The sequence below is a fragment of the Siphateles boraxobius genome, unplaced genomic scaffold (assembly GCF_051911475.1).
Source record: "Siphateles boraxobius isolate OS27281-9 unplaced genomic scaffold, OSU_SipBor_1 33, whole genome shotgun sequence".
NCBI lineage: Eukaryota > Metazoa > Chordata > Actinopteri > Cypriniformes > Leuciscidae > Siphateles > Siphateles boraxobius.
The window spans coordinates 9,898,290-9,910,897 of record NW_027508953.1 but is presented as its reverse complement, the minus strand read 5'-3'; the positions used below and the strand labels follow the sequence as shown (position 1 = coordinate 9,910,897).

The 12,608-nt window shown below is 36.2% G+C and overlaps 1 protein-coding gene across 8 annotated transcripts in view; it reads right to left on the bottom strand.

Moving 5' to 3' along the window:
* Positions 1-12,046, bottom strand: part of tbc1d5 (TBC1 domain family, member 5) — a 29,238-nt gene extending 17,192 nt beyond the window's left edge. For 5 of the 8 annotated variants that reach the window (XM_077195445.1, XM_077195449.1, XM_077195450.1 and 2 more), the window contains exons 1-6: positions 11,940-12,044; positions 3,022-3,072; positions 2,831-2,930; positions 600-645; positions 360-468; positions 129-218 (exon numbers count right to left, since the gene is read on the bottom strand). In XM_077195445.1, coding sequence (XP_077051560.1) covers positions 129-218; positions 360-468; positions 600-645; positions 2,831-2,927 — 342 coding nt within the window. In that variant the 5' untranslated portion in view covers positions 2,928-2,930; positions 3,022-3,072; positions 11,940-12,044. Of the gene's footprint in view, positions 1-128; positions 219-359; positions 469-599; positions 646-2,830; positions 2,931-3,021; positions 3,073-11,939 lie in introns of all 8 variants that reach the window. The other 3 variants (XM_077195446.1, XM_077195448.1, XM_077195452.1) reach the window with 1 other exon arrangement.
* Between the last annotated feature and the right edge of the window lie 562 nt (positions 12,047-12,608).

Here is a 12,608-nt window from a genome sequence, read left to right as displayed (position 1 = left end):
TGGTGTGCAATGAATCTAAAATATATGAAAGTTTAATTTTTTATCATTACATTATGGAAAATAATGAACTTTATCACAATATGCTAATTTTTTGAGAAGGACCTGTACATGTGTGCACACACACATACCGTCTCTTTGATTTTCTCGTACTGTGCTCTGACCTCCTTGGTTCGACTGATCCATTGAGTCTTATCTTCTGGCAGGACATCCAGATAAAGCTGGAATGAAAAAAAACAAAGCTCATCATCTACTCCATTTGGCACAGAAATTGCACACTTCATCTTTCAACCCCAGTAATAACAAAAAGACAATTTTCAAGCATTGAGTCTGTCATCTGCACGCTGTCAGTTAGCCATTACCTTCCAGCATACGCTGCGGAATCGGCTGCTCCGTAATCGTCCAATAATGCCAGCCTGCCTGATCCGCGCCAGGTAGTTACTGTTCTGGAACAAATCATCCCACTCCTTTCTGTAAGGAGCACGTCAAACAGAAAGTTATAGGATAGAGTTACACCTTTACCACACAGCATTGAGTTTCAGATGTGAACCATAGAGGATATCTGGTGCTTTGTGACATTAGGGAAAGATGAATGAACAGACCTGTATGACTGAAACGTGGACTCAACAGCACTATCCAATGATCCTCCTGAAATTAAAGAAACAAAACTACGCTGACATCATAGTTGATCACATTTGACCTAAACATTCAACTGGAATCCATTAAACTCTGAACTAATATAAATATATATATATCTTTTTCATAGCGCAGAATAGCACTAGGCAATATATTGCATATTAATAATACAATCATAGTGTATTGCTTTTTTTTTCATAAGTTTGATGAATTTCACTGCAAAAATCCAAACGGTTCACGCAAAATCAATTCAAAACTCAATTAGTCTCAAAGTCTCTGTGGGATTTTTTTTTATATTTTAGTAAAAATAAACATAAATATAGCTGCAATAAGCAATGACGGGCCCACGGCATCTGCTTTAGGGAAACATGAAGGGTAATATGCATTTTAAGTGGGTAAATATAAAAGGACTGTCAAAGTCATTCGAATGACGCCACATTTACCGCAGCAGCTTGTGCCATGATGACCATGAGCCACAACAGCCACTTCATTTAAAATCAGACAAATTTCATGTCAAAGGTCCATTTAAAATGAGCGTGAAGTTTTCATTTACAGTTCAAACTTCCACAAGTATTTATCTTAAGGTCTTTCTATATTTTTATTAACCTAATTATCAAACTAATTAAATTAAACTATTGTTTCTTGAGCAGCAAATCAGTATATTAGAATGATTTCTGAAGGATCATGTGACACTGAAGACGAGTAATGGCTGAAATCAAATCAATGCAGCCTTGGTGAGCATAAGAGACTTCTTTCAAAAACATTAAAAAATCGTAGATGTTTTAGAGTAGAGTAGGCTATATAAATAAAATATTGCTGTTAACTACGATGTATTTTTATATTAATTAAAGTGCCCCTATTATGCTATTTTAAAGCTTCCTAATTTTGTTTTGGAGGTCTCTTACAACAGGTTTACATGCATCAAAGGTAAAAAAAAACTGATTGCACATCACTTAATCAAAAAACCGATGTGTATATTTCTAATTCATTGCGGTGCACATGTGGGAACTGTATCAATAATGGTGCATACATTAGCTGAGCACTAACGTGAATGACTGATGTAACATTAAAGTTTGTAAAACAAATCTTGCTCAAACCTTAATCATTACTCAAAAGTAGTATACTCAAATACTCTGCACTAATGGACACAATTGTAGGTAATAGTGGGACCAAGCTGTTTAGGAAAGACAGTAATCATAATGTGAGTTAGCCGGTTAGATGGAGCCCTACACAATATAAACACAAAACTATGTATTTTGAGCACCCAGTAGAAAATATATACATCAATAATTGTTTTAATCATACTTACAGGTTGTGATCCTAAGGAGCAAGTTGATCCAAATAAAGTGGGTATTGTCCCATCTTTAATGGATAAGCGTTTTGTAAATCCCATTTAGACCTCACTGAGATTTGAAAGGCAATTGTCAAAAGGTTACACTGCTGTTGTATCGCTGTGATCATTTTAACCACCGACTCTTCACTTCCTCATGCTTTGGAAGTGTTTAAAGAGAAAATACTTTTTCAGAGCAGAAAACAGCATATTCTCGACATATACACGACACGAACCAGCTACAGTGTTTGATGGCGGGTTTATAGTGCACTTTGATCTTTAAAACTTTGCAGAACTTTTACATTCACAAACAACTAATATATCTGAAAAAGCATAATAGGGGCACTTTAAATATAGTTCTCTTTATTTAGAGAAAACATGCCTTGATCATTTTTAACTAGATCACAGTGTTTTAATTCTTAAATTAAATATGAAATCCACATGAAAGTGAAGGAATTATGACAGAAATCTATTATTGCTGTATATTAATATTTAATATAATTTTAACTTCAAGTACAGGTAAAACACAAATGCAAAGAGAACTGTTCCCTTTTTCACTCTGTTCACATTTGGGTCTGACTTTGCTTCTGTGTGAACAACATTACAGAGTTTCTACTGGTAGAAGAGCTATTAGAAAAATATTTGGGTAAATTAGGACTAAATTAGGAGACAAAAGAAACTTGCTTGCAGGTCTGTAGTTTTTGCACACTATTTTGAACACGCTTCAATGTGATTTAATGCCTTTTTGTTCTTAGAATATCAATTAATCGCCAATATATATCAAATGAATTACAATGTGAAATATGCAGTCCTATTCTTCACACTGTTATATCTCTAATTGTAATGTAAATGTATTAGGCCGCTTACGGTCTCGGTTCCTGTTGTAGTTCTGTAGAGGGTCGTAGCCAGTCTCCTGCTCGTCCTGCTGCAGCGGGTGTCGCGTTTCAAAATTTGGGTGCTGCATGTCCTAAAAAACAACAGAGAGCTGAGGCTACAATCGACACAACAGGGCAAAACAAGAACTACATCTACATGGCAGGTATTGTGTGGATACTCACGTTTCATAGGCCTGATCGCAGTGGAGAGACCACAGTCCAATAACCATTCATCTGACAACAAACAGAGCAAAACAAATGAATAAACAGACTAAATTAAAAATAATAATGGCTTACATATTAAACTATTGGATAGCATGAAGCAGTGTGATTGAAACAACCAAAAAACAAGCAAACAAACAAACAACTGACAAAATGTCTTCTCCATCATCGACTTTTCAGGGCTGGTTCGGAGTAACTCAGATCAACATGGCAGAGATACCGTAGCTTTTATTATGTCTGGTTGGTATACAGCAAACAGATTTTGTTAAATCACACGGTTTAATTATATTCGAAAGCAGTTTGTAATTAAGTCTGAGATTAGCTACTAATTGTGGCACAGAATATAAATGTATTTCATAGCCAGCAACTCATGATTCAACTCAACTCGAATTCATGAAAGCAACACTTCTTTAAATAATGTTTAACTGGATTGTGTGTGCAACTGTACCATCACCTCAGGATCATTATACCAACTCTTGTATTAATTTACCAGAATAACTAGCCATGCTAACATTTGACAGTTGTGCAGTGAATTAAAACATACAGTCTTGACTGAAACAAAGAAACAAAAACAGCACTCATTTGAGCTGCTGTATCTGTGGGATCATTGTTCTGCAGTACTGTGGGTGCATGAGCAAACACTGGCGGTGCCAAGCGCTGTTTGGAAGTGATTCCCAGCCATTAATAAAAACAAAAATATCCCAGCTCAGACAATTCAGAGCCAGACAGCGCTGATGTGACCGCATTAGACCACTAGGAGGAGGGGAAAAAACGGCCTGTCTGCATTTTGCCCCCTATTTTTAAACCTAAATACATTGGTTTTTTTTTAAAGAGGTGGTTCTGAGTCTGACACACACAAACTCCAGCAAACATCCTTCATCAATTATGCAGATAAACTAATAAACACTGATCTAAAAATCAGTACAACAGCATACAGCATGTGCAACTCATGCATTATGAATAACTGGGGTTTATTAGCTGATATAGGCTATAAAGAAATGATGGAGGTGGAGTGATACAACAAACACATCACACAAAAACAAAAAAATCAAAGCAATCAATAAAAAGTAATAATTTCATAAATATGAATGATTAAATATAAAAACAATAATCATATTATTATAATTATTAAATAATAACAGCAACAACTGCATCTTATGAAAGCTAAAAGCATCACTCTTCATTGACAGTCATTCAAAAGTTTGTTTTCTGACAAAATAACAAAATGTTAATAAAGAAATTATACGCATTTCATTAGCAAAGACGACAGAACGTCTGGCACCAGCTGAGAAACTGCTTTAGTGATGAACGGGAATGCTAACAGATAGCTTTCTCCAGCTATTATAGACCTCAATGGTCCAGCTCAATTAGATTTATCCATTAGCTCTCTGGTACAGTGGGAAATCCCATGATCCTCTGCAGTGAAATACAGTGCATGAAATTAGCATAAAGCCTCAGGGACAACTACAGGAATGATTAAGTCAAGACAGACAGACAGACACATGAATAATAATTCAAATAGGTTGAACACTACAAAAATAATGAACTGGACGTGCAAGATCCCTCAAACAAAGGAATTCCACAAAATTATGTAAAAAAAAAGTTTTAAATTTAATAGCTTTCTCTCTACAATTAGCTAAATAAAGTTTGGTTGGTGTAGCATGAAACTATTGCCTTAATGTTTATCTGTTTCTAACACTGCAACTACTGCGTTTACTGTCACAGCTGCGGGCTAAAGGCAGCACTGATGCAATCACTCCCCAAATGAATCCTTGCATATTTCATTAGCCATAAACATATGCGCAGTGATCACACGCACAAAGACACACACACACGCACACACACACACACATAAATATTTATCACTGCACCAAATAACTGTGGTGAGAAAATGTACTTGATTCAGATGCAACATTTCCTGTGCTTGTATACGTGTATGTGCTTATACACATGCATAATCTATGAGAATAGCTTGATTATGACAGTATAGCTACATATAAATGTACATTTCTACATTTCTATAACACCAAAAAAAAGAGAATAAAAACATGAAAATAATCTTTAAAAACGTTTATATGAATATGTAAATATGGGCTGCATGCTAGGGCTAGGGCACTAGTGCACACTAGAAATTTCCCTTGAGGTGATTTTTTAAAACATTTTTATGTTTTTGCTATAACTAAGTGTCAGCAGGCAGGAACACAAAGGAGATTCAAAAACAAAAACAGGCTTTATTAGTAATCCAACTATAGCAACAAACGAGGACATAATTAGTAACCCATGAAAACGAAACTAAACAGAGCGGGGAAACAGGATATAAAGGAAACACAACAGAATGTCAAAATAAGGGTCCACATAACAGAACATAAACCTGACAATAAGCTGCTTGGGCTATTGTTATATGTGTAACAGTTAGGCCGTGTGTCCACCAAAGCGTTTTTAGCCAGCTGAAAACGCTGGATGCTCTGCTGAAAACGCCTAGCTGTGGGCGCTTGAGAGCGTTTTGGCAGCGCTGCGTTTTTTCAGTTGAGACGATTCGTTGCTATGATACAGAATATCCGCAGCACAGTTTACTTGTAACTGATTTCGTGGATAATTTGTTTCATACTAAACATTTATTTTTCATCCATTTTGTTCGCCCTGCTGGTTGACATCGTTGTACAGAAAGAATGTTGTGACAGTTGGTCGGTGTGGTATTTGTCCAGCCCCTCCTCCACTGTGATTGGACGGCTGTGTAAAAAGTGACAGTGATGAGTGCAGCATTTTACTCAAAGTTGAACAGGTTTCAACTCTCGGCGACCAGTAAAAAACGTCAAACGCTCAGCGTTTCAGCGTTAAATACACGCTCAGCGCCTCGTTACGCTCATGGAGTTTAAAAAATGCGGCGCTCCCATTGTAAACAATTGGAATTTTACGCCAGCTGCGTGAAAAACGCTTTGGTGGACACACGGCCTTAGTTCCTATCCTCGAATCTTTTTGGACGAGAGGCTTTCTAAAACTGCTGATATTTCCCAATAGTATCCAGCATCAGCACTGCTTGCCTCTACGCATTCTATACTGGCTGTCAGTCAGTGCAGGTTACATTGTTACGACACTCTGTGGCGGCAACGGACTGTCTTTGAGTGAGTCAAATCATTCATTCATCTGCATGTTCAAAAAACGCTGATTAATTAATTAATGAAATAAGGTGTTGCAATTGCTTTTTCTATGGGTGTATTCACACCAGGAAAGTCCGCTAGTTCACTTGCTTTGATCCAGACCAAATACAATATTGATTTTTTTTTTGTTTGATGTGGTTCGCTTTCACACTGTCCCTTATGCAAGTGAAACAAAACCACACGTGTGCTAATGTCATCCATTCATTGGACAGAAATTCTCAAGCAGGGAAAAGCAGTATGTCCAAATCCCATCTCATTTATCCATTCGGTAAACTTGCTGAACACATCAGCATTTTCATCCGTCCTAGCTGTGAAAGATAGGCATCTGCCCAAATATCAATCAGGAAGCGTGTCTTTTTCAGAGCTTCAGTCAAACCACGATTAATTTAGCAAATGTAGCAAACACAACACTTTCCCATAATGCCGTAATAACTCCGACTATGAGAGCCTGTTAACTCAAAATAGGCGCATTGCTTTCTGCAATTGAGTCGGGCCATGTTCACAACTTAAACGAACCGTACCGGAATTCGTTTGGAACTGGAACGAGACCACCTCTTCAGCTGGGTCTCGGTATAGTTGTTTGGTCCGCACTCGAGTGTGATTGCTGTATTCACACCCTGCTCAAAAGATCTGCACCAAGGGGGAAAACGAACTTGAATTCGATTCAATCGAACCAAGACAGGTGTGAACACGTCCTTAAGATTGCTTTTCCTCGCTCTTTAAACATGGCAAACTTATTTTTTTCATGAATATATGACAAAGACAGACGCAGGTAATCGCACACCCTCAGTTGTTCTCTCTTTCACTCACTCACTGTATGTTTAGGCTTGTTTAGTGCAAATCTACAGAGCCTCTACAGTACAAATCACAATTGTACACAGTCTTAGGTGAAAAAAAGAGCCAGCTGGCAGGAAAAAAATACATTATTTACTCTTATTATCATTATTAAATTATTTAACATTCAATACTCATGAATGAGATGTAAAACAAAAGGAGCATAGCCTTTAAAAAAAAATTGTGAACAACGGTTATCAGTTTTCTGCAGTTGGCTTGTCAGTATCGTGGACCGCGGTATTATAATACTGTGGTTATACTGAGTTGAGAAATACACATTTCAGAATTATCACTAATCTGATTGGTTCTCAAGGAAAATACACACAAACCATGAAACCATTTGTTTATTATATTGCAATCGCAATATTGACCTCAATAATCGCAATATGACATTTTCCCCAAATCGTGCAGCCCTAGTTCGGACATATACTTCCTGTTTAATATACCGCTGACAGTGTTTCAGACAGCTCCGTACATTAACAAAGGAGCGTTTCATAGTGCTTGGACTCAAAACATAGCCCTAAAGAAATTATAGATATATTTGTGAGCTGAACGTTGTTAAAAATCAATGACACCGATTTACAATAAAAGTAACGTAGACAATGAGCTACAACCCAATTTTCCTAAGATTTAAAGAGATGCTGTTTTGTCCACCTCGTTTCCATAACTCATTTGTTTGACCTTCCGAAGGCTGACGAGAGTGGTTAAAAACTGATTTTAAATACCGTTCCTGAACATTATAACCCAAACATTTATCTTTGTGCTACACATTTTATGGAGAACAACTTCCAGAACCTAAGATAGTACAATGTAGGGCAGGCTATGCATAATTTTCTCCTGAAATGGAGCATTTCCCACTTTGTTGGGACAATCTGTTATTTATGGATCACAATTTGAAAGTATCTTATTATTTATAGTTGTGTTTTCTATTAACAGTTCCAATTATAAGTTTTATGTAGTTGCTATGATTTTAACAAAGCCTGCTAGCCTGCTATCTAACATTACAGTATTGATGTAGTGTTTACTGTAGCTTTTGTAAGCTCTCGATTCTGTAAGGCTGTTCACTGCCCCTTGGTAAAATTATTAATGGTTATGTGATCAATTATGGTTTGTATTACCATAGTTTTCCGACAGATATCATGAAAACGTATCTAAAATGTATAAGAAAAGGTATACCAATACCACTCTGGAACATCCTGTGAAATCTGTGCTTGCAAAGTCTGTGGATGAAATCAGTTGTGAACGATCCTTTTTATTAACATTCTTAAAAGGAATAGTTCATGAAGAAAAATTCTGTCTTCTGTCAAAAAAACTTCTGAAAGTTGTTTCAAACCTGTTTGAATTTCTTTGTTCTGCAGAACACAAAGGAAGATGTATTTTGAAGAATGTCGGTAACAAGACAGTTGATGGACCCCATTGACTACCATAGTAGGAAGAAAAATACAATGGAAGTCAATGGGGTCCATCAACTGTCTGGTTACTGACATCCTTCAAAATATCTTTCTTTGTGTTCAGCAGAAGAAAGAAATTCAATCAGGTTTGGAACAACTTGAGGGTGAGTAAATGATGACAGAATTTTCACTTTTAAGTGAACTAGCCCTTTAAGTCTGAATCAGGCTCGAATTTTGGACGGAGGGGTTTCCTGCCAGATTGACGTGTTCAAGCCAGATAGGGGAGAGAGGTGTTGTAATAATGTAAAATATGTAAAAAAAAATAATGTTTGTTTTTTTAACAATCAAGCATGAAAGGATATCCTAGTACCCCAAAAACAAAATCCAGACTTTGTAAAAGGGCATAATGGGACCCTTTTAAGTACTTAATAGTTGAATACTTATAGGCTATTTTTTTCCAAACATTTGTTTACTCAAACATTTTTAGGCTACATTTAAATCTAGACTAAAACATGCCCTTGATATTGACTGAAAATTTTCAGATTTTTTGATAGTTCTTTGAACTTAAATATCTCTTATTCTTATTATAAAAAAATATGTTTATATACCATGACAAAAGCTTCGACAATTATCATGATATGAAAATTTGATACCATCATATGTCTATCAACACCAGAGGTTGATATCCATGCAACCCTATGAAATTAAAAAATAATTGTGCGTGTAAGTGTTTTAGATAAAGAAATGAGGAACCAAAAAACTATTGTGAGAATGCTAAAAAAGAAACCTATGCAAAACCAAATTGAAGCAACGGAGCAAAAATGACTCACAGAAGTAAACATAAGCTGAAAAAGACATTTGCATGAATAGGAATACTAAAAAGAAAGTTATTTTATACTAGTAAAAACTTGCAAAAAGAAACCAGAACAGTATTTACAGCATTTTGTAAATTAGGATCACAAAATAATCCTCGGGAAAAAAACAGCTCATTCCATCTAAACACCTGTGGGTGCAGCACACGGTAGCAGAGGCCCAATAATGAGGGTTACAGAAGCAGACCAGATCTAAACCGGTTTAAACACACTCACATGCCTTCACTTCATCAGCTAATTACAGAGCAGACCTACACCAATCACATGACTCCTAGGAATTCAACAAGCTACTGGATGAACTCAAAATGCCACTGTTATGAGAGTGCAGAAATGCAGACCAAGCATGGTCATAATATTAGAGCAGTACATATTTAAGAAAGCATGTGCTCATATTCAAAAACACTACAGTCCGGTTCTGTAATATATATTGCATTCACACACATGGACAACCACAAACACACACCCTCTATTTTGTCTGAAAAAGCCCACTATAAACTGAAGACAATCTCAACTGCAAATTGGAGAAACTGAAAGATGCTTTTACAATATATTACAGGACTTTAAGAGTACATCTTTCTTCCAACATAAATTAACCAATGGACATTAGGTAATTGTAATCTGACATTGTATGCATTAGATACTGCATCATGACAGACATTTAATCAGAAGTGTGTGTGTGTGTGTGTGTGTGTGTGTGTGTGTGTGTGTGTGTGTGTGTGTGTGTGTGTGTGTGTGTCCGTCCTGGTAAACCCTACATTATGGGGACAAAATGTCCCCATAAGGATGGCAATATCTGAAATCCTTGTTCGTGTGGCGACATTTTTTGGTCCCCATGAGGAAAACAGCTTGTAAATCATACTAAGTGATATTTTTTGAAAATGTAAAAATGCAGAAAGTTTTCTGTGATGGGTAGGTTTAGGGGAAGGGTTAGTGTAAGGGAATAGAACATACAGTTTGTACAGTATAAAAATCATTATGTCTATGGAAAGTCCCCATAAAACATGGAAACACTACGTGTGTGTGTGTGTGTGTGTGTGTGTGTGTGTGTGTGTGTGTGTGTGTGTGTGTGTGTGTGTGTGTCTCAAGCTGGTCTTGTGATGCCCTGGCAAGCCTTTTTCTGTTGTTCAGACTATGTGCCCTCAGGTCCAAAGCCAATCATATAGTCCTTCAAAAGTCATTCTGTCCTACTTCACAAATACATTATAATGCTACATACAAAACTAAATCAAAAATATTAAGGGAGTAAGTGGAATCATGATCAATGAATTCTCAGCAGGGGAGTCACTAAAATTCAGCTGGCGCAGGACAAAATTGTTGGCAAAGAAAAAATGTAATAATTTAAACTAATTAATTGAGTTACTCTATAAAAATGATATGCTTAATTTTTTTATTTTAAAATGTTGTATTTATTATCAGCATCTGTATTTTATCCAATAATAAAAACAGATATCATGGCTTAAAGAAAAATTAAAAATGGACAATTCTTGTTTTTTATTGAATATTGCAGCATTTATTATAAAAGACTTATCCACTGATTTAATTTTTTTTTAAATTCATGTGCCCTCGTAATCTTTAATCAAAACAGTTCTCTTGCTCATATCTTCTCTTCTCTGATGAAATATTCACTGGCGCGAGGGCGGGACAACCTGTCACTCACATCAGATCACAGCAATAGCAAACCACAACCATCCAGTCAATTCCCAATAGACAAAAATCAAGTCACGCCCAACATTTTTTCTTGTTTGAGAAGCCGATTCACTCGGAAGGATATAAGTAACCGTAATAAAGAAAAGACAACTTCTGTTTAATGCCACATTTAATTTCATGGCTTTAAAAATAATTATCTTTTCTGCTTACATTAAACATAATAATAAACAGTTATACATCTTCTCAATTATAAGTTATGCATCAGAGGCGTTTAAAGTTTAAACAGACATTACAATATAGATTTAAAATATCAGCCATCATATTGTCGATAAATCACAGCAAAAATAATCACTGGCTTAAGGCAAAAATGTAACCACCTACTGTATTTAGTGACTATAAGACCAAACATAAACAAAGTTTCAACCATTAAAAAAAGAAACATAAGTTATTCTGAAATATAGGGGAAACATCCTTCAGACATGAGAAATAAGATTTCATGAAGCATCCCTAAGCAGAACTAAAAATAGAGGAAGGACACAAGTCTACAATCCCATCAGTTCCTAAACAAAACACAACATCTTTCCCAATGTCAGGATAAAAGAATGGAGAGAAAAAAGAAAGGATATGTATTACATCAGACAGACATTGAACTTGTGGACTAACGTTAATGTGGAAAATGAAATTCAATTTGAAACTTACAGGCACCCCTACAGCCTAAATATCAAAGACACATTTCAAAGTGGTCGTTATAATCACTCATATGCATGTCCCCGAGGCTTTACGACAGAAAACATGTTAAAGTTGGATTTTTTGATGGAGCTCTGGAGTCTAAAGGCCTAACGGGGTGGCAGCTCCACACTTCCGATATGAATCATTGCATAACTTTTCAGACTTTTGTTGTCTCAGCATTTAGTTTTGACAAGCACGCTGACAATCGTAAACGAGAGTTTCAATACAGTTAAGGGAATTCAGCTCACCTATTTACCTGCAACGCTTCACGCGGGTCTGCCCATTCTGCCTAGTGCAGTCTGCATGTAAACACTCTAGCGCGAGTCTAGGCGGATGTGCCGCAGAACAGCTGATCAAGCACGTGACTCCAGACGGGAAGCCTCAAGCCTTTGAGCGACTTCAGATATCACCGGTTAGAAAGGTGCGCGACATTTTATCGTTATTTTTTATGGAAAGTGAGAAATAATTCGTCTAATACAAGAGCTTTAAGTGCATTATAGAGATATTTTTCTTTACATCAACAAAAAGCCACCATATATAAACACGTGACTTTCGAGGTATTATAGCACGTCCCATTTTATCTGCCATGACATTAATTTGATTAATCTTTGCACTTAATCAGAGATGATTGCTAAAAATGTTCGTAACACAAATGAACCGTCTCATTTTATTTTCATCCCTAAACGCACCTGTCCTCCTCGTCGTCGTCAGACCAAAACTCAATTCTTAATATAACTTAAACGTAAGGAAAAAGTAAGAATATATATTCTCTCATATGTACTGGCAGAAGGAAGATTTTTTTAACATTTCTCTAATTTTTAAACAAGGTTTCACTCTACTCTTTTTCAACACTGTCAGATATTTATGAAAACATTTATGAAATTGGACAAAATCAAAGTTAGTGGGATTTTTAGATT